General features: G+C 38.4%; 1 protein-coding gene across 8 annotated transcripts; it reads left to right on the top strand.

Annotated features, from left to right (window-relative positions):
- Positions 1-64: 64 nt before the first annotated feature.
- On the top strand, positions 65-23950 carry abi2b (abl-interactor 2b). Of its 8 annotated transcripts, XM_079841781.1 has the most exons (12): positions 181-483; positions 5537-5704; positions 7022-7198; positions 7847-7864; positions 7974-8071; positions 10231-10377; positions 12281-12402; positions 13047-13280; positions 15459-15647; positions 15915-16001; positions 19271-19462; positions 22226-23950. In XM_079841781.1, the coding sequence occupies exons 1-12, from the start codon at positions 367-369 to the stop codon at positions 22399-22401; spliced, it is 1725 nt and encodes a 574-aa protein (XP_079697907.1). In that variant the 5' UTR covers positions 181-366; the 3' UTR covers positions 22402-23950. The 8 variants fall into 8 exon arrangements, with proteins under 8 accessions (XP_079697902.1, XP_079697907.1, XP_079697900.1 ...); XM_079841774.1 differs by lacking the exon at positions 13047-13280; XM_079841776.1 differs by lacking the exons at positions 13047-13280; positions 15915-16001 and having other exon boundaries at positions 65-483; positions 22226-23942.
- Positions 23951-24953: the final 1003 nt, after the last annotated feature.

Below are 24953 nucleotides of genomic sequence, written 5' to 3'. Positions count from 1 at the left end.
TAAACGATGAACAAATGAACAATGTTTAAATCAAATCTTTTAACTGAAATCTTTCAATACTAATAAATAAGAAAAAGTCTGTCTGTCTGTCCATCTCTATATTTATATTGACCAAATTATGAAGAAACCCATAATTCTCATGCGTAAAGCATCATAAGAATACAACATAAACACACACACAGACAGACAGACAGAAAAGAGTGACGAATAGAAGGAAACGTATAGGGGAGGAGAAAAGAGGAATGTGTGAATGTGAAAGAGAGAGAGAGGGGTAATGTGATGGTGTTTTCCTCCTGCATGTATCATTGAGGGAGAGGGAGTGTGATGGTGGTGTTTTCCTCCTGCATGCATCAGTAAGATGTGAAGATGGCGGAGCTGCAGATGCTGTTGGAAGAGGAGATTCCTGCTGGTCGAGGAGCTCTGCTGGACAGCTACGCCAACCTAGAGAGAGTCGCCGAGTACTGCGAGAGCAACTACATACAGGTGACATTACAAAACAATGGAAAATATTCAGATACTGGCAGAGAAATGACACGAGAGATGAATGATCCGATTGCTTGTGTTGTCGAGTGACAATGCAGTCAAGCAGACTGAAATCACCACATTATTACTGCTTTGTGATTCGTAATGGTTTATAACACACTAATTCAACACTTAACACACTTTATAAGCGTTTTATTGATAAGTTCAGTGTTTTTGTACAGAAATTGGGCCTCGAACGCTGAGCTAGTAGGCTAACGCGCTAGCCGAAGCAAAACCAATGTGTAAACCTCACATTTATCACATGCAAAGACAGTTTCCTCTCTTTTTACATTTATTGTGAGTGTGTCACGTTTATATGCTTAATTAAAACAGATATATATGGTAAATGAGTTATAATGTTAGTGAAACCCTTAATCAAAGCAGCGCAGTGTTTTTGAAGTTAGCTCGGCTGCTAAGTTAAATGCCGAGGGCTTATGGGCAGTGTTTTTAATTGATACATTTGCTATTTAGTGTAACGTTAGTCATTTATTAATATTACGAGTTTGTGGTCGTTTTTTATTATTAGGGTGTTGTTTAGGTTCGTTTGGAGTCTAAATGGGGGATATGTATGTGATAAGTAGCTTACCAGTTTTCTGTTTGAGTATTTTACTAGTAAGTTACTATCGGGAATAAGCATGGAAATTTTCGAAATCGCGAGAATTTACTATGGTATGCCCTGATTTTGAAATCAGTTTAGGCTACTCTTTGACAACAAATATCGTTTGTTTTTTGGTTATGTTGGTCTAACCCTGGTAAATAACTTACAGTGCTTACTTACCATAATGTTACACAAATACCATAGTTAAACCATAGCTTCTATGCAAGAACTATGGTAAATACAGTTTTTCCTCTGCTAGCATGAGTTTGATGATTCACTCTGGAAACTGTGAAGTGCTTCTGGAACGAAAAGGAATGACTAAATTCATGTTATTTTCAGCATTCCTGGGGGATCCACAGAAGTGGGTGTGTACGGATCTGCACTTCTCTGTTTAGAGAGCATCAGAAATCAAACTGACATTTATTGCTCCAAAAATACATGTCATATGGACCCTGAAAGATCAGTGACTGAATGTCACTGGATACGAGTTTGTTCTCTGAGGATGCTGATTCCAGTACTTTTCAGTCAGGATGCGTTCCTGATAAATATTGCATACTTTCTGGCCTGTTAATGCGCAAAACCATAGGGTTAGAGTTTAAGAGTGAGCGCTGATAGTTGGAAAGATGTTAAATAGAATTTGCCTTGTGATTTGATCCAGGGGGATCTTGGTTCATATCGTACCTTACTCAGGCCCATAGGAATCATGCAGGGCACACAGTGGTGATGCTCTCTGAGTCTGAATGCATTCTGTATAGAAACTCAGTTGGATGTATTTCTCTCACTTCATAGATTTGTTGTCACAGCAGGTTCAGAAACACCATAAATAGCTTAATGTGTCCGAGGTTATATTTCTTTCCATAACAGCATGCAGCTTGGGTTGATACGTGTCTTGCTTGCATGTGGTCCGTGGTCTGGTTTTAGTTTAGTATGTAACTCAATATTTCCAACGTCCTCAATTCATGCATATTGCATAGAGATATGTTAGTGGAGGTTATTCAGAGAGGTTCTTATTCTTGTCATGATGGGGTTTTTTTTGCCACAAATAATGATCATGTTTGTTGTTTGCTTTGGGAAAGCCAGATTAATGGATAATTGGTGCATTATTTGCACAGGTGTCATAGAAGAACTTTGCATCTGATAGTAATGTCAGCGAGTTCTCTGGATTTCTGATGTTTTATTGAAAAAAACGGAGGTTTGATGTTTTCCTCAAAGTGTAGATGACCAAAGAAGGTTTTTATCTCGAGCTGGCAGTGCAATGACTGTTCTCCCATAGTTTATCTCCTCATTATCATGTCATTCAAACCCTCTATGATTGTCATTCTTCAGTGCAACATCAAATGATCAAATGTCCATACAATGTAAATGGAGAACATAAAAGCAAGATAAAAGTAGTCCAAACTATTCATGCACAATTCTTCTGCAGTGTGAAGAACAAACCAGCTGTGCTTGTGTTCAGTTAAACATAATGTACCTTTCATTCCAGATATGACATTATTATGAATGCCAAAGCGTTTTTGCATTTGTCGCATTGTTAATAAAGCTGTCGTATGGCTTTTGAAGAAGTGCACAAGTCATATAGAATACATTTATGATGCCTTTTTGAAGCTTGGCACTGGCAGTATGAGCCACCATCAGTTGTTGTATAGAAAAGAGCCGCTCAGACATTTTTGCTTAACATCTCCTTTTGTTTAGCAGAGGACAGAAAATAATACACATGGGGTGAACTATGGGCGAACTATTCCTGAAAAGCTACTAGTCTGTTCTAGAAAGGGGGTTTAACTCAGCCGACTGATATTTTGGTGGATTACTACATAGTTGATTTTGAAATGATAACATGAATTTGCTTTGGCATTTCATTTGTTGTGAATGCTATCATGCGTGTTTTTTACACACTACACTCCTCCCCCACTGTCCTCACTCACCGCACCGTTCATCAGTGGGCCTACCCATATATTTGACAGCATCGCCATGGTTACGCCTGAAGGGAATGAATGATGGCTGTGGGCAGCCAATGAGGCAGTGATCCGAGACATTTTTTTTTTTTCATGGCATTGCTTTGCTCTGATTGGTTGCTGCAGTGTCTGTTTGTTCGTATATATGGGAAATTAATCATGAAGGGGAGTAGGGTTGTGCGATATTGACAAATGGTATCAATATTTTTGGGGATACTGTAATTTGACAGTATTTTGTGCTGATACCATGACTGGACTAAACATTTTTCATATTCTTCATATTCTGTGCGGTGGGTAGTTCACCGCATTGACAGAAATTGTTTCTGTTTTTTCCCCTAAATTAATTTCCAGGGCCATTTTTACCTTTGTAAGCGTGTTTCTTACCTAATAAGATGTATGATTTATCATTTATATCAAACACTTACATACATAAATAAATATTATGCTTTTTTATGTATATTGAAATTGCCATGAAGCACTATGGTGAAAATGAAAATATTTAAATTAAAACACTGTCACGAAAATTAATGTTTACAAATAAAAATGACTTGAAAATGTCATATCAAAATATGACTAGATAACTGTGCTAGATTATCAATAATGCATCAATGTTTTCAAAAAAGAAACATCTAAAAGGAATAACTGCATACGGTGAAGCTATAGTAAATGAACGCTAGTAAACTGAAGCCCGTTCTATATGACGCATAAGATTAATCAGATGTCCTAGATGCACAACATAAATTTTCACTAGGGTGAGGCGAAATGGCCCAAAAATGATCTCGATAAATCAAATTTAAAGTCAGATTTTTGCTCCTAAGTGAAAGTTTTAGAAACTTTAGAAAATGTTTCCTTAACAAGATAAATCTCTTAATAGAAAAAATGATGTCTTAGTTTCTGCATGTTAACGGGTGATATTTGTTTCTAGTCATCATGAAACGGGTTTGTGTTGTCTGACTTTGGCATATATCTTCGGCACAGTTTGCAGTGCAGGCTGCAATATTAAAAATATTATATGGTTTGTTTTAGAAATTCACATTTGACAGTGAGTTAGTAGTAGCTTGAGTTAGGATGATGCAGATGTAAATTTATGTTCATAAACAAAAACACGGACATCCGCAAAAATGGAAGCAACCTCATTTTATATGGTAACATTTAAATATTCTTCTGAGTTTTATTCAAATTAACTATTGGTCTTTCATAGTATCATACATTTACATCATGATAACCACAGTTAAAGTCATGCATATAATAAATAATAATAAAATAATAAAACTTCACTACCTTGGTAAAATGAATATTGTTTATGCTATTTGTATGAAAAACAGTAGCCTAAAAACATTTAGTATAAATGCACAAATTCTATAGCTAAATAAAAATACTGTAATATTCCATTACTTCATACGTTTAATTAATACATGTCTGGCACATTTCTGCCACAGTACCTTGGTGCAGTTAGTGTCACAACAGTAAATCCATGGTAAATTATGGAGATTTGTAGATCGAAAATCCTTCTGGCTGTATCATTTGCACAGTGTTTCTAGTGTTAGCACTGTTCCATCTAGCTTTAAACTAGTTTAAATCACAGAGACATTTGTATTTATCGCTGAATTCACGCGCTTCTCACTGGATATCACACCGCTGTTTAGTGTCACGTGACCGAGACCGATCAGAGTAAAAGGATCTGCTCTAGTGAGCTCGCTTGCAATTTTTCGCAGTCGTTTGTTGCCACGTTGTGTAATTTGACGTGCGCGCTAAAAACTGCACGCTGATTGGCTGTTGTCGCTTTTATTTCTGCTGTGTGATTGGGTGTTAGAGTAATCCATATCGAGTACAAATGTCCAGAGCTTATTATTGTTATATTGCCCTATCCATATATTATCCCACCCCTACCTTTTCCCGTAACAATGCTAAAACACCAGCAACCAAAACACAACAAATTTACAACATTCTACTATAGTGTTCTCTTTATAATGTTATGCATATGGTAGACTTGCACTGCACATCTTGCACTTAAATGTATTTTCATGATCAAAGTGATTCCAATCATTACTGGGCACTTTCAAATCCATAGTTTCACTATATTTCACCAGTCTAGATGGCATGCCGTCCTAACGCTAACCAATCAGACCTCAAGTACCACCCAAAAAGTCACTGCGATTAATCGTTTTTTATGATCGATCATCACGGTCACGTCCGAGTACTTGAGTACTCGTGCACATCCCTGATGGCCATATCTTGAAATTTGGGGGCATGCTAATAGGTTACATTACAAAGTGAAAACATGCAAAGCATGTTTTTTTCAGCTTGCACATTGTTAAAACAACAGTTATGATTTCATCCCTAAAGGGGAGTGAAAATAAGGGAGTAGAAATTAGGCCACGAGGCAATATCATGTTTTCTTTCACCTCTATCCATCCTTCTGTGCTCAGATTAACTCTCTCTCTCTCCTTTTCTCTCCATCTAGTCTCCAGATAAGCACAGAGCTCTAGAAGAAACCAAAAGCTACACAACTCAGTCTTTGGCCAGTGTAGCGTACCTGATCAACACTCTTGCCAACAATGTGCTCCAAATGCTGGATATACAGGCGTCCCAGCTACGCCGTATGGAGTCGTCCATCAACCACATCTCACAGGTAATTCTTACTGCTATAGAAACATCTAGGATTGTGGGTACATTGCACTTGATGGGATGATGAGAGTTGTACATTGCAGTTTTGTTTCTAAATTCAGTTCACAAGGCAAGCATATTTTACTATTGCTCATTAGGGGTGTAACGGTACACGTATTCATACCGAAACGTTTCCGTACTGGGCTTTCGGTTCAGTGCACGTGTGTATCGAACGGTTTCTGAATGCAGTCTTTAACAGTTAACAGTCTGCTTGTTTTAAGCGCCGAACACACTTCAATCCTAGTTCCCACACAAACATATTAAGTATTCAGTCCATTTTAATCACGAAATTCAAACGATAAATGCCGCGTGACTGATCACTTTATTGCCGCAGTTCCAGCGGCCGCGATCATCTGTGAACATGATCGATCATCTCTTCCTAAAGAATAAACTTGAATTAATATCTTAAGGTATGTTGAGGATACATTACAACTTACTGTCACGTATAATATGTGGTGTAATCTCTCAATCAGTGTTTCAACGGCGAAAAGACCTCAATATAACTGCTTGCAATATAACTGCTTGCATCAGTGTCCACAGAATTTTATTCACTAGAGAGATGAACTCTTTCACTAAATATATATGCACTATATTAGCCTATATATTCATTATATTCTACTTAACCTGTTAGTGATGTCTTGATTATTTCATGTATAAACCTGTCATGAAAATGACAGACACTATGTAACTTTATATTTCAACAACGAATTGGAGAAAAAAATATTTTATAATTAGATTTAGAAGTTATTGCAAAAACTGCCTTATGTGAAGTTTACATGTTTGCGTACTATGTTATTTGAGTGTTGATTATTATACCTAAAAATAAATAGCAACTGAATTTAGGCTAATAGTTTGGGCTCTGTTGTTAACCTTTTAATATATGTTCAAGTAAGGGCTCCCTATATAGTTTACAGCAATATCTTCAATAAACTTTTAGTTATAATTTAATTAATTTTAAGGACAGACACTTTTTTTTTCAATAAACCTCTGTTTAATAAAAATCAAAGCAATTTTGTAAAACTGCTGTACCGAATCTGTACCGAACCGTGACTTCAAAACCAAGGTACAGTTTTGTGTACCGTTACACCCCTTTTGCTCATACTTAAAGTAAGAAATTTATTCAAATCAAAAAGCCTAAGTATTATACGTTGGCACATAGCAGTACTTTTATATTAATTCAATTATATTTAATATTTGATGGTCAATAGATTTTTGGAAATCTCTCAATCTTTCTATGTACATTGCTGCATACGTCAAATCACACTACAACTTTCCTCGGCAGACGGTGGACATCCATAAAGAGAAGGTGGCCAGGCGAGAGATTGGCATCCTCACCACTAATAAGAACACTTCCCGCACACACAAGATCATCGCACCAGCCAATCCGGAGAGGCCTGTACGCTACATCCGCAAACCCATTGACTACAGTCTGCTGGATGACGTAGGCCATGGCGTAAAGGTAGGGATGAAGCCAATCTCTGCCTGTTTGCATTTGATAGGGTGCTGACTAGGGTGGAATTAGTATTAAGTTGAATATAATTAAAACGGAATATATTTTTTGGGGTGGTGGTTATAGTAATATAATTTAGAAATCTTGGGGTACATTAAAGGATATATCTGTAAAAAATGAAATAAATAAGTCCTGATTTTCAAATATAGGGAATTTCAGAGATGTAATTTTAAAAGGTATAATTTTATGTTTTACATTTTAAGCAATTGTTATTGCTTTAGATTTGAAAAAAAGCTGCTTTCTTTTACATCCCCCTGTTATTGAAAACTTTGGCTTGTGGTATAAATGAACCATGGCTGACTGAAAAGCTTGATTCTACATCTTATTGCTGTTAAGTTGTCGGTATACATTCAAAACAACTGCCATCAGCCTGCACAACATAAACAAAAATACCTTTTTAAAGTTAACTTGTAATATGACATTGTGGCATATTGTGCATCCTTATTAACATGAATGTATTTTCTCTCTGCTGTGCTTAACTACAGTTACACTTTCTGTGTGTTTGCATGTGTGTGAGTTTTTCTTTACTCTTCACACTAACGGTTTGTATCTTTTTTTTCTCCTCACCTCTCTTAATGCCTTCATTTCTGAATGTAGTGGTTGCTAAGGTTTAAGGTAAGGATTCAGTCGGGTTTGGGTGATGTTTTGTGTATGGGGTATAACGTCCGTGTCTATATATTTGTTCCCACTCAGATTAATCATATTTGACACTTGCCCCACACAGGTCAACGCTCAGAATATGAAAGCAGGGACAACTCCACGCACAGCTGCCCCGACTCAGAAACCACCCAGCCCTCCCGGCCCAGGCAAAGGAACACTGGGGTAAGTTAGATAGAGGACCTGCTTTTTTTCTTTGACTCTCTTCATTTGTAAAATGAAAGAAATAATTTGTATTGTTGTAAAACACCAGTAACACATTTTTGAGACATTTACCCAGACCTAGATTTCATAGTTGTTTACAGATGTAGTTTCTTTCAAAAGGAAATATTCTTTGAAAAGGACTGGAGGTGAAACTCGCTGTGGTTCATTAATATTAAAAAGGAGCTTCTGTTTGTTAAACTCCTTTTCTGTAAAAGAAGTCTGGGTGGTCTTGGCTTTTTATAGAAAGAAAAAGGGGGATCAAATTTCCCTTGATCTTTCCTAAATGTAAAAGAGCTCATTGTACTATGACAGTCTGAAACTTCCAGAACTCAAAACTTAGGCTCCAGTCCACAAAGATCATTTGTTGAAACTAACACAGTGTCCTAACCAGGCGCGATGCAGGATGATTCCAGTGACAATTTATCTATCAATACTGAACATTTATTTAGATGTCAATGATGACTGTTTGGTCAATGATGACCATATTATTCCTAAACACCTGTATACAACTAATAATAAGAGTAAAATGTGGGAAGGTCCTACATATCTTGGGCTGTTATATTAAAGGTGCCACTCTGTAGTTTTTTTACCTCATAAAAAAAGTTTTACACAAAATAAAAAAGCCCTATCAATGGCTTAATAAAATAATTTTTATTTGACAAGAAGTGGGTCACCTAATTGGACCAGTTGAAATGCTTTTCTCTTTATCTTGGTAACTTCCCTTTCTCTCACAGAATAATTTATTTGTGAATGGCACACACAACTGAAAACGTTTGCTTGTGTGCTGCATCTTTAATAAGGTCTCTGAGCATTTCAGTTGTTTTGGTATTTCAGTGCAAACAACTTGCATTATAAGTGGACATCTAGGAGCAAAATGATATACGACCCCTTTAAACTACGAGATTCTATTGTGCACGTGTTGATATGGTGTTTGAAAAGGACATTCGCTTTCTCTCCATCTCTTATCTAATCTCTATTCCTGACAGCCAGGCTCACACACATCTACGGCTGTTTTGGCTTGTTCTCTGTTCAGGGACTGACACACTAATGCATTCTGGATCTGTGTGTTTCAGTCTTTGTCCCTTTTTATGCTACTGCAGGTCACTGTGGAGAACAAAATGTCATGTTGTGTTTGTGATGTGTTATTATTATTTCATGTCATTGAGTTTTTACAGCTGATGTTTGTTACTGTTAAACCTCAACTGTGTTCTTCCCGCTCATGCCCATGTCCACGGCCCCTAACCCCTCACTATCACCATGGAAACACAACGGCCAACCACAAGCAATTCAGACAACCTTCTGTAACACACCACAACAGGCTCCTTTAAATATGTACTCGTCACATAATAGTTTCCTTGTAGGGATGGGCAGTATGACTATATATACTATGAAACCGCATGAATGAATCACTGGTAGTTTCCTCATACCGTGGAAGAAACATACATTATTGTGAGCATGCAGAGTGGGACGTGTCCCAAACAAGTTAAGGAAGAACCCGCTATAAAAGGGTTTGTGTTCAAAAAAACATTTCCGTGGATGTATTGGATTTTTTTCAGGGATGCACCCAAAATGTCTTTATTTTCGACCATTAAATACTGCATTATATTCATGTCGCACAGCTTTGTCAACATAAACTCAGTTTCTTCAGCAACCCCATGTGTTGCCTCCTTTACAGCTATATTTGCAAATCTGCGCATGACAATGTCATCCCTGTACGTCAAGCATATATGCACACTTTGGTCAGAGTGGCGTAGATAATAAAGTATCTAATAAAGTAAGTGTTTAATTCACTAGATTATCTATAGGCATTGTCAGCTGACTATTTATTTAAACTTGAAATTGAAATTCAAGCAAAAATAACTTTAGTGTCACATTATTTGTAGGTTCAGAAATTACTCGCACCTTGATCTATTTTGGTCATGCTGCCCACCCTAATTACTTCTAAGATCTATAAATAAATATAAATTAGATTTGACTCATGAAGTTTGCTTTACGCTACTGTTGTGATATTCTAAATGGATTTTGACTCAACAAGATGTGATACAATATCTTCCAGTATGTAATTATTGGGGTCTTAGAGGATATTAAAATATTTTAACCCCGCCCCCCCCCCTCGGCAGGCGGCACTCCCCTTACCGGACGCTCGAGCCTGTGCGTCCACCCGTCATCCCTAACGACTATGTGCAGAGTCCAACACGCAACACCGCACCACCCCTGCAGAGCCCGGCTAGAACTGCATCTGTTAATCAGAGGACCCGCACGTACAGGTACTCTCACACACACAACGCAGCATTATCCCCTGGACAGGCTCAAAAAACTAACTCTGAAAAGGAAAAAAAAAAGGTCCCTCACAATTTCTCACCCTCTTCTTCCGCATCCTCTTCCTTTCCCGTCTGTCCTTCCTGTGGCTGTTGTTCTGTTTTTAAGCCGTCTTTGTTTGGTGTCTGTCGCAGTGTGACTCTCAGCCAAAGTAACAGTCACTCACTAACTTTCTCTTTTCTTCTCCTTTGCTTTCTCTCTCTCTCTCATACTTGGATCTTTTTTTGGGTTCAAACAGCCATAGCCTACTTAAAGAAGAGCTCTTTCCTGCTCTTTCACTCACCGTCTTTTTCTATTTCAGTCTTTCTTACCCGTATCGCTTCATCTCTTTGCTGTTTGCATTCTCAGCGCTCTGATTTTGAGAGTCTCAGGGGACAGAGAGCACATAATCACATTCTTACAGAATGCTTCCTCCTCTTCCTCTTCTCAGATTCTCACCCACAATTCCTCAATTCATGACCATGCCAGATGTGTATGAAGAAATCTTTCTTTGTAGATTCTAAACATTATTACAGTACCGTTCAAGTTTTTTTTTTCGTTTGAAAGAATTAACTTTTATCCAGCAAGAATGCATTGAATTTGGTCAAAAGTGACAGTAAAGACATTTAAAACGTTACAAAAGATTTCCAGTTTCCACAAAAAAATTAAGCAGCACAGTTTTCAACATTGATAATAATAAGAAAAGTTTATTGAGCAGCAAGTAAGCATATTAGAATGATTTCTAAAGGATCATGTGACACTGAAGACTGGTGTAATGATGCTGAAAATCCAGCTTTGCCATCACAGGAATAAATTACATTTGACAGAATATTCACATAGAAAAGTTATTTTCAGTTGTAGTAATATTTTACTATTTTACTGTTAAACTGTATTTTTGATTAAATAAATGCAGCCTTGGTGAGCAGAAGAGATTTCTTTTCAAAAATGTTAAAAGAATCTTACCAACCCTGAACTTTTGAATGGTAGTATACATTCATCAGCAATTGGATTGAAATTAATAATCAAGAGAGAGTGATTTGAAAACATAGTAGTTTCATTTTGACTAATGTTTAACAGAGCAAAGTTGTTGAAATTAAATCAATCAAACACTTGCTTTGTAATATTTAGTAAAATCCTTAAAAAAAACTGATATAAGAAGGAAATACTTATGTTGTTTGGTTAAGTAGACATGAATGTCAACTGATGCTGATTATCTGAATTGCTAAATATAGTGATTTTAATCTTATTGTTATTTAAACTTGTTATTAACTGATAATTTGACAATGCCCAAATATTGGCAGAACATTGGCCAGGCTTTTAAAACAGTCTGCCATTAGTAATCAGCCGATAATATGAAAATGGCCAAATTGGCTGTTGTTCTTCCTGGCCATTTCGTAATCTGAAAATGGCCAAATATCGGCCAAGCTGATTAAACTATTTTACTTATAGTTTTAGCCGATAGTCTGAAAATAGCCTAAATATTGATTGATTAATTGTTGTGGTCAATGAAATGTTGATGATTTTGTGAAATGTGCTGAAATGATGATATTTCATGTGGATTTTTTGGTAAGGGCTAAATGAAATGTTCAAGAATGAGTATGAGGCTGTTCTACATAATATTTATGTTTGTTTATGTGTGCTGTTTAAAGTCAACCTGAAATTGGCCCAAATTACTTTCTTAATGCTCACCCCTTATTGTGAATGATTCATCGGTGCAAATTTTTGTCCTGGTAAACTTGAATCAAAATATAATAACTTGCTATATAATAACTTTTCCTGTTTCACTCTGAGAAACTTCCAAGTTACGGAACTAAGACAGTCAAATGACAATTGACATTAATTTGCATGGTGTGTCTTTTGTGTGTGTATCAGCAGTGGCAGCAGCGGTGGCAGTCATCCCAGCAGTCGCAGTAGCAGCAGAGAGAACAGTGGGAGTGGAAGCGTGGGCGTGCCCATCGCCGTGCCAACGCCTGCCCCTCCCACAGCATTTCCCGGTGAGATTTTCCACTCTTTGTGTAAGAGCCCCGATATACTTCAAGTGAAATCGAAGAACGAACTGGTGTGATGTCATTTCAAACAAAATCAGGCCAAAACAATGTCGGTTTTGGGAGTACTTGGACACACTAGTATGAATTGAAGTTGTCACACTGCCGTAATTTTTTCATGTTTAATATTGTAAAGCTACTTGCTTTAAAGTAATCTCTTGTATAAAGTGCTATAAAAAAGTGATGTGACTTCATTGGAGTGCCGAATTGCAAAGCTTGTGCAAGCATATCCACATCCCTATGATCAGATGCTTTCTTAACTGCTGTTTTCTCACCGCTGTCATTTTTGTTATTGAGAGGAAGTTGAACAAAAAACTTTACCGTGAGTATATTGAGGTCTTAAGTATTAGTTATGAATCTGAGGATGTCCAAGGTTCTGAAGGAAGTATCTTTGCTGCATTTGAAAGTGCTGTTTCCTGTCCCACTATAAGCGATGATAACTGTCCACTACTTTCTTCTCTTTTCACTCGCTGTTCCTGTCCCTCCTCCCTGTGGCTCTGTTCCTACCTTTCGACCTTTCTTCCCTCTTTTCTGTCCCTCTTGTTCTCTTCTACCCTGGGCTTCCTGTCTCTGTGTGGTGTGTGGAGCTGCAGGTACAGCACCCGCTCCTCCCGCTCCTCCGAAACCCCCTCCAAGCGTTACAATCCCCGCCCCTCCCGTACCTCCGCCACCTCCCACCCCAGAGCCAGTGCCCCCTGCCCCTGCCCCCGCCCCTCCTCTGCCAGCAGAGGGCCCTCCTGAGATACCACCACCCCCACAGCTGCCCCCCAACCTCCCCGTTAACACCAACACCAACCCTGCTGCTGCAACTAGCACCCCTGCTCAAGGTGAGTCCCCTCACCCCCCTCCTCAAGTCCATCTCCACACTTATTCATCTTTAAGTGACAACCTGCACGTAAACATATGTGATACGTGATTCACCCAGGACTCATCCCTCCTCCACCTCACCCAGGCTTCACCTGCATGGGCTTGGTTTGTCTCGGCTCACTGTGCATCTGTGCTCCAGTTCTTAGCAGGATTACATTCCCAGTGACGTCTCCATCCCATCATTTGGTCCATCTCTGCTCGTGCTTCTTAGGGACAGTTTTGGGACTTTCTATTGTTTTCTTTAACTTTCTTCCAGAACTATTGAGCTACCTACCTAGATGACATTTTAAGGCATAATTTTGAAGGCAGAGCATATGTTGCCTTCTATAATACCTCTTTTCAGCTAAAGGCAGCATTGCATGTCATTCATGGAAAGGGGAATCCCAGAATGCATTGTGACAAGCTTAGTAAAAATGAATCCAAGACTATGGTCAAGCAAGAGAAATGTTGTTTATAAATAGGGATGCACCATTTTTAAGAAGTTATTGGCCAATATTGGAGTTTTTTTTGTTTGTAATTAGTTTTTCCATCGTTAACTGAAACTTAAACCATAAAAAAAAAAATTATTACTTGAAATAAAATAAACATGAACTGAAAAAAAAAAAAAACCCTCTATCCCTATAAAAAAATCCCTAAAATTAAAACCGAAAATAAAAATACTAAATATTAAAATGACAGTGACTTGGTCTATAAAACTAAATCTTCAACAAAAACCCTAATCACATAATAGCATTATGTATGTTAAGTATATTATGTTAAAATCAAAATGAATATCCACTTTTCATATTTTACATTATAATGTTGTGATACCTAAATTAAAGGGGCTATATGCAACTTTTTCCCCAAAATAAACGTAACAATAGCCTTTTTATTTTACCATTTATGACTCAAACATCTCCTGATGAGCATACTGACACCTTGTCCATATAAGCCTGTATCCTATTTTTCCTATTTTCTGGCGGGTCGTCTTTTCCCGCGCTGTCTGCGGATGTGACGTCACCACCGCTGCGAGAGCGAGCAGAAAATGAGAGCAGTTCTGTTTTTTGGCCACAGGTGTCAGTCGAGAGTTTAAATTTCAGAAAAACGCATATAGCCCCTTTAAACTAAAACATTTATTTATTATTATTAAAATGTATATATTATGCGTTTTATTTTTAATTAATTTGGACAAAATACTATCGAATTTTAATAGAGACAGAGCGACACGCATCATAATCTGAAAACCACAGAACATTGTCTAAAAGCTGATATGTGACAAGGTGTACAGCAAACAAGCTAATAAACCCAGAACCAAAAACCCAGAAGTTTTTATAAGCTGTTGACCCAAAAAACGAGCATTTAAGGACACAAAAGTGGATACAGGCAATCGAGACAGAGCGTGACATGTTATATTACACTGAGAACTACACCCACTGGAGGGGAACGTAATCAGCGACAGGAAATATAATATATAAAACTGACATTTGGATATTATACTTAACAGTGACAAAATGTTTACAGCACACGTAGGCAAACTGAGTGTCAGGATCCCAAATGTACCCATTCTTCCTGCTGATGCTTCACATCTAATTGCCTCTATCCACTTTTGTCTCCTTAAACGCTTGTTTTTTTTGGGGTCGACAGCTTATAAAAACGTAGTTCTATTTTTTAGGTTGTTTGCTGTACACCCTGTCACATAGCAGCTGTTTTTTATTATGTGTGGCCGGTGTGGGCGTGGCCTAAATACGCTCTGTCTCTATACCGGCCATAACATGGAAATAAGGATCATTTTGGACAGATTTTTTATATTTGTGCATTCTGAATTATAAATATACATACATACATACTGTATCATTCAATATTTAAAAGTATTGATAAAAAAGTGTTCAATCTGATTAAAATACACTCAGTATTGGTGTGTGTAATGTAAGTAATGTACTGTCAGCCACAAAGCCCTTTATTATTCTGCAATCAATGAAGGCTGACTCGGTGTTATCGCGCTTATTACACAGCTAACTAGGGTTTGATCAGAGCTTGTGTTTTTAGTTCATTCCATATACCATTGAATGTACCATGGTCTACTTATTGTGTATTCCATACTGATTCAGAGATGTACCAACAGAATTAGTTTTATTATTTCTTATCTCTCTGTCTCCCAGGCAACGGTCCTCACTTTTACAGTATGAACCGGCCAATGACGCGGCACGCCACGCCTTCTGTGGGAGGTTCCCTGCCCTATCGCCGGCCGTCATCAGTTACTGGACAGCCCAACAACATGCCTCAGAACACAAATCCAAACATGATCCAAAACCAGCTCAACGGAGGGCCACATTACAACCTAAACCAAGGTAGAGACCAGACATTCTCAAGTGTCCTCATGTAATGGTAGAAAATAAATAAAATAATTAGAAGAGGAGCTTGTTTGCATGACATTTAGATCAGTGAACTCTTTTACCAGCTTGATCTGATTGTTCTCTCTCTCTCTTCCATTTCATTTTCTTCTGTTTTCTTGTAAACTTCCTCTCTTTTCATTCCCTTTGTTTCACCCACACTTTTTTTTACACTTCCCTTTTTTCCCTTCTGTACCAAATTGTCCCTGTTGTTGGGGTGGGCAGCCCCTATGGCCCCTCCACCCCCCTCTATTCTCCAGATCACCCCCCAGCTACCACTCATGGGCTTTGTGGCTCGGGTTCAGGAGACCAGTAAGTTTGGGAAAAAAAATCTCTGTGGTTGATTCATGAATGTTTTTTGTGTTTGACTGGTTTTGCATGCTCTTTAGACATTTGCATGCTCATTTTAGACATTACTGTTGTAAACTCCCTGCATGTCCTCACCAGCTGCGATGCAATAAGATTCCAGTGAGAAGCGAATAGTCTGTCGCAACAAGGCTACAAAACGCGACAAAATCAATCACAAATCACAGCCAATCAGAAGAGCGTGTGGGCAATCTCCCATGCACAGTGAAATGGATGAGTACATTATCAAATTAATTAAAATGTATACATTTTAACATTATTCAAATTATATACTCTGTGACTTTGTCATGGAATACACTGTTCACACAGAGTTCACAGTTTAAACTAGTGTTGTTACAATACTGGAGTTTCTAACTTTGATGTGATGCCTTAAAAAATATAGATATTCATACCACTGGGAAAACTGCCATATAGGCCCTGTCCCAAATGGCACCCTAAACCCCCGCGGTCTTCCTACGATTCTGCACTAGTGTTAATTTTGTTACGAAAATATGACACAAAATGTTTGTTGACGACCTTTTTTCCATGACTAAGACGAGATGAGACAAACATCCTTAAATGATAATTGAGACTAAATCAACATGCAATATTATTGACGAAAAAAGAAACTACTAAAAAGTAGTTTAAAAAATAAAAACTTGACCAAAATCACTGCTTTTGTCAGGGAAAAAAGAGGAGCGTTCATGTTTGCGGTTGCCAGATTTCAATCATTTAAATCCCCCAATCATAGATGTTCTGTTAAAAGAACACGTATACTATCCGGTGTTTTACTTCATGTGCAATCTGGCAACCATCTGCTCACGCTCTCTCTCTCTCTCTCTCTCTCTCTCTCTCTTTTTTACATTTGAAAGTGCAACAATTATGAAATGTAAACATAAATTTCTGAAATGTAAAAATAAATTTCTGAAATCTATGAAATGTAAAAATACATTTCTGTATCTACAAATCTGACAATCGTTGTGATTTATAATTTTGTGCAAAATAATAATTATCAATGCAGCATGACGAAAACTAGACTAAGATGCTCAGACATTTAGTTGACTAAAACTTGACTAAACAAAAACAGGACAAGGTTGACTAAATATGATAACTAAAAAGCTAATTTGACACGGGACAAAGCCTCTTTGACTGTCGGGAAGAAGTCTGCTGAGAAGCTCACACCAGTTCAGGCTTGGCAAAAGTGCACAGCGATGGGACATATCGACCGCAAAGGGGGCACTCGCGAGCACCCTTCTGAAACCTCAAATGACATGGGACATCCACGTGCACGTGGCATCCATTGTAAGTCCACAAGACCGAAAGTTCATGCCATTTGTGACAAGGCCATATAGATTATTATTATCTCATAATTTTTTTATAATTTGGGTAAATTTGTTGCAATAGCTTACACATAGCACAGGGAGGCTTTATTTGAAATTCTGAACTAAATTTAACAATTAAATTAGACAAGTAAATAAGAATAACTCTGTAATAAAAGAACAAATAAACAAATTGCAATCGATAGCGCAAATAAATACTATAGAATAAAGAGACAAATTAAATGCGGTTTTAAGTTTTCAGGTGGGTCTAACCAGTAGTATGTGGGTAAAAATACTACAGAAATTAAATGAAGTAATCAAATGTAAAATAACACTGGATAGTCTTCATTCTAAAAAGTAAAAACAGATTAAAGCTTACAATTAAAGTTACAATAGTTATTCAGTCAAGAGCAGCGAGTGATTTTTCTCTTGTATTTTGTTGATTAACATGACAGACAGCAATAGGTATATTAGGCTGCTGTTACACAACATGCGTTTTCTTTCTCAACTATTTACGTTCTAAAACTGACTGTTTATCTCAATACTCACCAAGATGGGCATTTTGACATAATTTTGTGTGTATTTGACAGTTTAAGCGAAATAAGCCACAAAAAAGAGCTCCATTGGGTACTCGTGAGCTTTATGTGCACTCCACTTATAGATCAGTGGTGCACACACTTTTGGTGCAAGTGCGAAACCTGCAGGAATAAGTAAAATTATGCTAGTCCAACCCTGTGCCTGTCTTGTGCCAAATTATGTTACCCTAGTAGGCGCTGTATTGACTTAATCTGACCTACTCCTAATCCCACCCCTAACTCTAACCTCACAGCACCTACTTGGGTCGGTGGGTCACACAATTCGGCACTACACCGGAATTCAGGTCCTGTAACTCTAACACTATTCAATCGGAATGAATGAAACGAGGGAGTGAGAGGAGGCGGGTGCAGGGTTGCCAGGTTTGTGTAAGAAAACCAGCCCAATTGCTATTCAAAACCCTCTCACGGCTAAAACTATCCCAATCGCGTTCCGTGGAACACTTGGAAAAACTGAACGGGTGTGTGTCAATTCACCATAGAGGAAAAGAGAGCGCGTGTTTGGTGTTTACATTCTTTTTTTTAAATATATATTTTAAAAAAATCAAGATCTGAGGTAATTATCACACAGTGGATTTCAAAATTAAATGAAACCCTTTTATAATCAGTACCTAAGGTTATCGTTGGCATTGAACATATAGTTTGTATGTTCTCATTGAACATTTAGTTTGTATGTTCTTGTTCCTGGCTGTGATGCTGCAGAAATGGAAACCGTTTAAAAACAAAGAGTTGCTGGTTGTGTATCGCGGTTGGTTAGGACAAAAACTCTTGATACCTTTTTCATATGTTCCATTGTAACTTGTTTAGGGCTAAATGTTAGGCCACGTACACACTGAAAAAAAGTGACGAGAGAGTGTTTTGTTCAGCGTTTGTGGTTTAACAGCATGCGCTCTGCATATGAACCACTTCTTGGTTCATTTTAAGTCAGACATGACTGAAAGTAATACTGTCTTTTTGAGTGATTCTATAAAACCGGCACATAAGAGTCAGGCTGATAATGTGTCCTTTTATCTCATAACACTTTTCAGACTGAAAGGCTTAAAATATATCATTTCCGAGATGTGGTGCGCCTTTGACCTTTTGCCTACCCTTATTTAGCTGCAGTGTGTACATGGCCTTAGTGAAGTTCCCTTTAAAAAAGCTTATTACTGCTCTTTTGAGGTCAGTGGTTATTCTTCCCTCCCTATATGTGGTACTCGCTCATTTATTTACTAATACACTTTCATCCTCAACTTCCTCATTCAGCATGAGTCATTCTTCTCACATCAGCCAACAGAAATCACCCAGTTTCTTCAGAAATTGCTTTTTTTGTTCATCCCTTCAGTCTCAGACGCACCACCACCACCGCCCCCTGCAGAAGAGGTGGAGTTTGAGGAGGCAACCCCGCCCCCGCCTCCTCCAGAGGACTATGAGGATGAGGAGGGGGATGATGAGGAAGAGTCAGCGGTGGTGGAGTACAGTGACCCTTACGCTGAAGAAGACCCACCGTGGGCCCCTCGCAGTTACCTGGAGAAAGGCATGTTACTGTTTCTCACAGTGCACTTCAAACACTCGTTTGGCCATTTAGGAAAGCTTTTTCTTTGTGGGTAATAGGCTTATATGTACTGCTCGTATATCTTGCTTGTTTAGCTAAACTTGCGGTAAAACTCAAATTTTCATGCTTATTTTTCATTTATTGAAATGAACGGAAGTTCATTTCTGCTACAAGAAAAAACATGCATATCATAATTATCATAATTGTGATTGTGAAAAGTACAACTTTCCAGATAAGGTGTCAAAATTATTATATAATTATGAGGTAAAATAAATTGACTTTATTTGGAAATGTGTACTTTTTTGAATGACATTTTATATGATAATTTTGCCTTTTTACACCATCATTTCAGCTTTTTATTTCATATTTATGACTTTCCCCGTTTTTTTCCCCCTTATGTGGCGGTAATGGGTTTTTTTCCGAAAATGAAAATTAGATTTGCTCATCCTCAAGCCATCCGAGGTGTATATGACATTCTTCTTTCAGACGCATACAATCAGAGTTATAGTACAACATGTCCTGGCTAATCCAAGCTTTATAATGGCAGTGAATGGGAGCTCAAAATTTGAAGCCCAAAAAGGTGCATCCATCCATCATAAAACTGCTCCACATGGCTCCGGGGGGGTAAGAGAATTTTTTTGTAAGAAAAAAATCCATATTTAAAACTTTATAAAGTAAAATATCTACCTTTCGCCAGACCGCCTTCCGTATTCAACTTACGAAGAAAGTGTAATGCTGCGTTCACACCAAACGCGAATAGAGCGTCAGGAGCGAGTGATTTCAATGGAAAGGCGCGTTGACGCGCGTCTGGAGGTCCTGCGCCGCTATAGACGCGTTTCGCACGGCGCAATTCCGCCTCATTTGTGCGTCCAGTTCGTGATGAGAAACCCTGCTTAATGTAAAAATACTACTATTGTGTCACAAAATGTAAACTTTTTCAGGTGAGAATGTAGTTGTTTAAAGCTCAAATCTGTGGTTTATTTATAAAGAGAGCGCCTATTTTTTTTTAAAAATAATCTTGCGATTTTGGAGTTGTGAGATCCAGGAGATCAGCGGCACTCAGCGCTCATTAACCCCGGCGAGAGCAGCCTTTCCTCGGCCAGTCCTTTTGCTATCTGCCGCTGGCTCTGATGTCCTGTAGTGGTTTGTCTTGTGTGGATCTAAAGGCCGATCTTTGCTCTCATGAATCTATAATTTGTTGTCTGCTAAATCATGTTGACTGAGGGCAAAGAGAAGTTTCATAACTTTATTTTTTTAAGGATATTTAAATATACATGCAGTGAAGATAATGTAGGAGTTTCCTGGACCACATTTGTGTGCTTAATATATATTTTTAATGAAAATGAAGAGGCAGAGTGGTGTTTTATGACATATTTCTCCTGGAGCGCCTTGAACGTGCTTCTATTTAGCTTCAAACACTCACTTTATATGCACGTCCAATTCACTGTGGTGCGAATGGATTCAAAATGTTCAAGCATCCAACTAGACGCGGTAGACGCGATTTTGACGCTCTATTCACGTTTGGTGTGAACGCAGCATTACGCGTCCCGCAGTTCAAATCGCTTATGCTACGTCCGACGTCATAGTTACGCTTTTTCTGTAAGTTGAATAAGATTGTATTCGTCTGAAAGAAGAATGTCATATAAACCTAGGATGGCTTGAGGATTAGTAAATCATGGGCTAATTTTCATTTTTGGGTGAACTAACTTAATTCTGTTTTTAATTACTTTCCCTCATGTCGTTCGACACCCATAAGACCTTTGTTCATCTTCGGAACACAAATTAAGATATTTTTGTTGAAATCCGATGGCTCAGAAATGCCTCCATTGGCAGCAACGAAATTTACACTCACAAGACCCATAAAAGATACTAAAGACGTCGTTACACGAACGAACTCACGTTACTCTTCGTTACTCACGAAGCACCACGACGCATGCGTGAGAATGACTTTCATTTCGCGGATTTGATAAGGCACTTTTACGTGCACTTGTTAATTTTTCCTGGAAATGCACACTTGAGCCCCATTTTGACCACTATGCCAAGACCTAAAGCACGATCAATGTAGAATTCAACAGCTTAGATACAGCTTAGAGTCATCCTCTGCTTGTAAACAAAGCTCCTCGCTTCCGGGTCATGTGTCGGAACGCCGGCTCTACATCATATTCTCGCGCATGCGACGTGGTGCTTCGTGAGTTCACGAGTTCAGGCCTAGGCGGAAGACAACTTGTTGAATAAAGTTGTTTTTTTGTGCACAAACTATTCTCTTCGCTTCATAAAATGATTTTAGTGAGATGGACTTTGTAACGACTTCTTTAGTATCTTTTATGGGTCTTATGAGTGCAAAATACATTGCTGCCAATGGAAGCCTTTCTGAGCCATCGGATTTCAACAAAAATATCTTAATTTGTGGTCCAAAGATGAACAAAGGTCTTATGGGTGTGGAATGACATTTAATTACGTGTAATTATCTGCCATAGTAGAGCAAATAAACATGCACAATTAAATACCCAGTATAGAGCATTAACAATAAATAAAAAAATCACTAATATCTATAATACTATACCTTTTTTCAATTACCAATAACCATTTCTAAATGGCAGTAAGATATGAGAGGTTGTGCTGTATTGTGAACGTAATCACAGCTGTATTTCAAAATACAGTGTGGCAGTCTGACATAAAGTAATACTTACAATAAAAAGATAACCATTCTCATTTCCTTCTTTTTTTTCACGCTATTGCCATCAGTGGTGGCAATTTACGACTACTCGCGCGACAAAGAAGACGAGCTCTCCTTCCAGGAGGGGGCGATCATTTACGTCATCAAGAAGAACGACGACGGCTGGTACGAGGGTGTGATGAGCGGCACCACGGGCCTCTTCCCTGGGAACTACGTGGAGTCCATCATGCATTACGCTGACTGAGCCACCGGGTGGTGCCACTGCTCCTCTGACCATCATCTTCCTCATTCAGAAACACAAATGAATTCAGCTACACTACGTCATGCACAGGCTTGTTGCAAACAAACTGAGAACTTTGTTGGGAGAGCTGCGGGGGAAAAGGCATCGTGACCGGTGGCGGAGATTTTAACGTGGGGGAAAAAAACTGTTGAAATGTGTAAGATAAATACATTAGGAACATTTATTCATCTCTTAATTTCAATCTCTTAGAAACATGTATCAGAAAAGTGTTGGTTTGCTTGACTTGTGTTGATAGTGATCGCTTTGCTTTCGCTCCTATCCGTCTCTACTCTGGAGGAATGGGACTGACTAGTAGAAGGACAGTTATCCTCTTTCATGTCATCATGAAATTGGAAGGCGGCCACCTTGGACGCAGCGCATGTTCCTTTTACATCACCTCTTAACCGTGTGCTGTCCACTGACCAGCAAATGAGAGAAAAGCTTTTGCCAAGAATGACAGAACAGGGATTTTATGCATAATTGTTGTGCCAGGTCATATAGAGACGCATCGATACAGGTGGGCTTTTTTTTCTCTTTAGTTTGTCATTGTGTTGGGAGTTGAATTTCTTTCTTTTTTTTTAAACCGTTACATTTTGAGTGCAGTTCAGTTTGAAGTCTTTAGCAGGAGGACATACCAAAGGATTTCAGTGGCGTTTGGGATCACGAACGGGACCGACTACAACCTTAAAATACTACTTTTTTCACCATTCCTTTACATTCATTTCTTTCCAACGAGATTTTATTGCTTGAAATATTTGCAAGTATGTGTATTCTTTGTATGTATGATAAAAAGGACAAGAAGAAAAAAAAAAAAAAACACTAAAATTGTTCAGGAAGTTTGTGCCATAAAGATATGTTCGTAGGTGGTCATATTTTTGGATGTGAGAGGTTGTTTCTTGAATCTCAGCACCGGCTGTGGTGCTCTTCAGGAAGAAAATGTGTATTGTGATCTTTAACCTCCGACTCATCCCTCTGACCAACTGTGGACTTAAAGATACAATTCTATATGTATGTTATATATTGATTTATATTATAGAAATACTATTGTGTTGGTGTATGACTGGTGTAGAGACAAGAAAACCCCATTTATCTGCAATAACAAAGGCACAGTTAGAAAGCACAAGAGATATACGTGACCTTAGGGAGACCTTACAAAATGTGAAGAATGATTTTTTTTTTTGATGAAGAGAGAAACCGAAACCAGCCCAAATTTTAAGACATCCTCATACCCACATGCAGATAATGTGGAACAAACTGTACTAATGCACAGAGACTTTTTCTATAAAGTACTTTGATGTCTATATGTAAGTGTGTGTGAGTGCGTATGTGAGCGTGAAATGGATCGATTTCACCGTTTATGGATCATTGGTGACTGACTTGCTTGTCTGTGTGCAAATCTTTATTTTCAATGAAAGGTCTGTGGCGAGGGTGTGTGAATTGAGTCTTGCATGTTGATCATTTTTGTGATTTTCCTGCTGATGGAGAATAAACTGGATATATCTGGTCTACTTGCTCGCGCTTCCTCTTGAGTTTTCTACTGGAGTGAATGTGGCCCACAGACAGTCATGTGGGGAACCCTTTGAGGGACTTTAAAGGGGTGATGAATTGAGAAATCAACTTTCCTTTGAGCCTTTGGTATTTAAAAGTTTGTGATATATAAGAATATCCTGTACGTTTCTGACACCAGGCCCAGAAGCTTTTATAGACACCAGGCCCAGAAAACGAGAGCTCACAATATGTTGACCATTGACGTAATAGGACGCAGAAGCACCGCCTCAAGCCCGCCCACCAGCTCGTGGAGCTAAACGGGTCGCTACCGAGCAATAAACATGCCGGTTCCAGCTCATGTACGTCGCTTCATTTGACCGCGGAATCGATTGTAAACAAGATACAGGTCGAGACTGGATTTGCAGACATATTGAGATTAAAACACAATGCTGTGCCTTCTATATTGGATCCGAGAGGAATGGTGCAACACACTTATGTGAGTAAAACATGTTTTTAAGTGTTAGGATTGCATTGTTACAGATCGTTTCATATCTATTGATTACATAACTTAGCACGCTGTCACAGGCTGGAGAAGGTGTTATTGGGTCATTCGTGATCAGACTCAGACTTGTAGCAAAGCCCAAAGTCTGTGTTTTTAGACGGGCTATCACCATTCTTGCGCGAGTGTGTGTACGGTTTGCAATTATATTCACTGATGATTGGGCGAAATTATACAGAAATAACATTCCAATCAATCGCAGGTGGATGAGAGATAAATCATTGTGATTGTTTGATAAAGACATTTTCGAGCCCTGTGAACGTTCCTCCAGACTCTTTCGAAACAATTCCTCACGTGTACTGATAGGGGAGCGGAAACTAAATCTTATCCAATCCTAGCCGTGGGCGTTTACTTCCAAGTCTTCAGTGCGGCACGCCCATCAAAACCGACCGTTTTTCAGAGAGCCTCAAAACCAAGGCAGAAAATAACCTATTACCAGTGTTGGGCACGTTACTTTAAAAAAGTAATT

This window comes from Gobio gobio, assembly GCF_949357685.1.
Source record: "Gobio gobio genome assembly, chromosome: 17".
Classification (NCBI taxonomy): domain Eukaryota; kingdom Metazoa; phylum Chordata; class Actinopteri; order Cypriniformes; family Gobionidae; genus Gobio; species Gobio gobio.
This window is presented reverse-complemented; position numbering and strand designations above follow the sequence as displayed.

Bases quoted from the DNA above. Each gene is read 5' to 3' on its own strand.
- abi2b (XM_079841781.1), top strand. From the start codon at position 367: ATGGCGGAGCTGCAGATGCTGTTGGAAGAGGAGATTCCTGCTGGTCGA. The intron at 484-5,536 runs GTGACATTACAA...CTCTCCATCTAG, and splicing joins GCGAGAGCAACTACATACAG to TCTCCAGATAAGCACAGAGC. The intron at 10,378-12,280 runs GTACTCTCACAC...TGTGTGTATCAG, and splicing joins CAGAGGACCCGCACGTACAG to CAGTGGCAGCAGCGGTGGCA.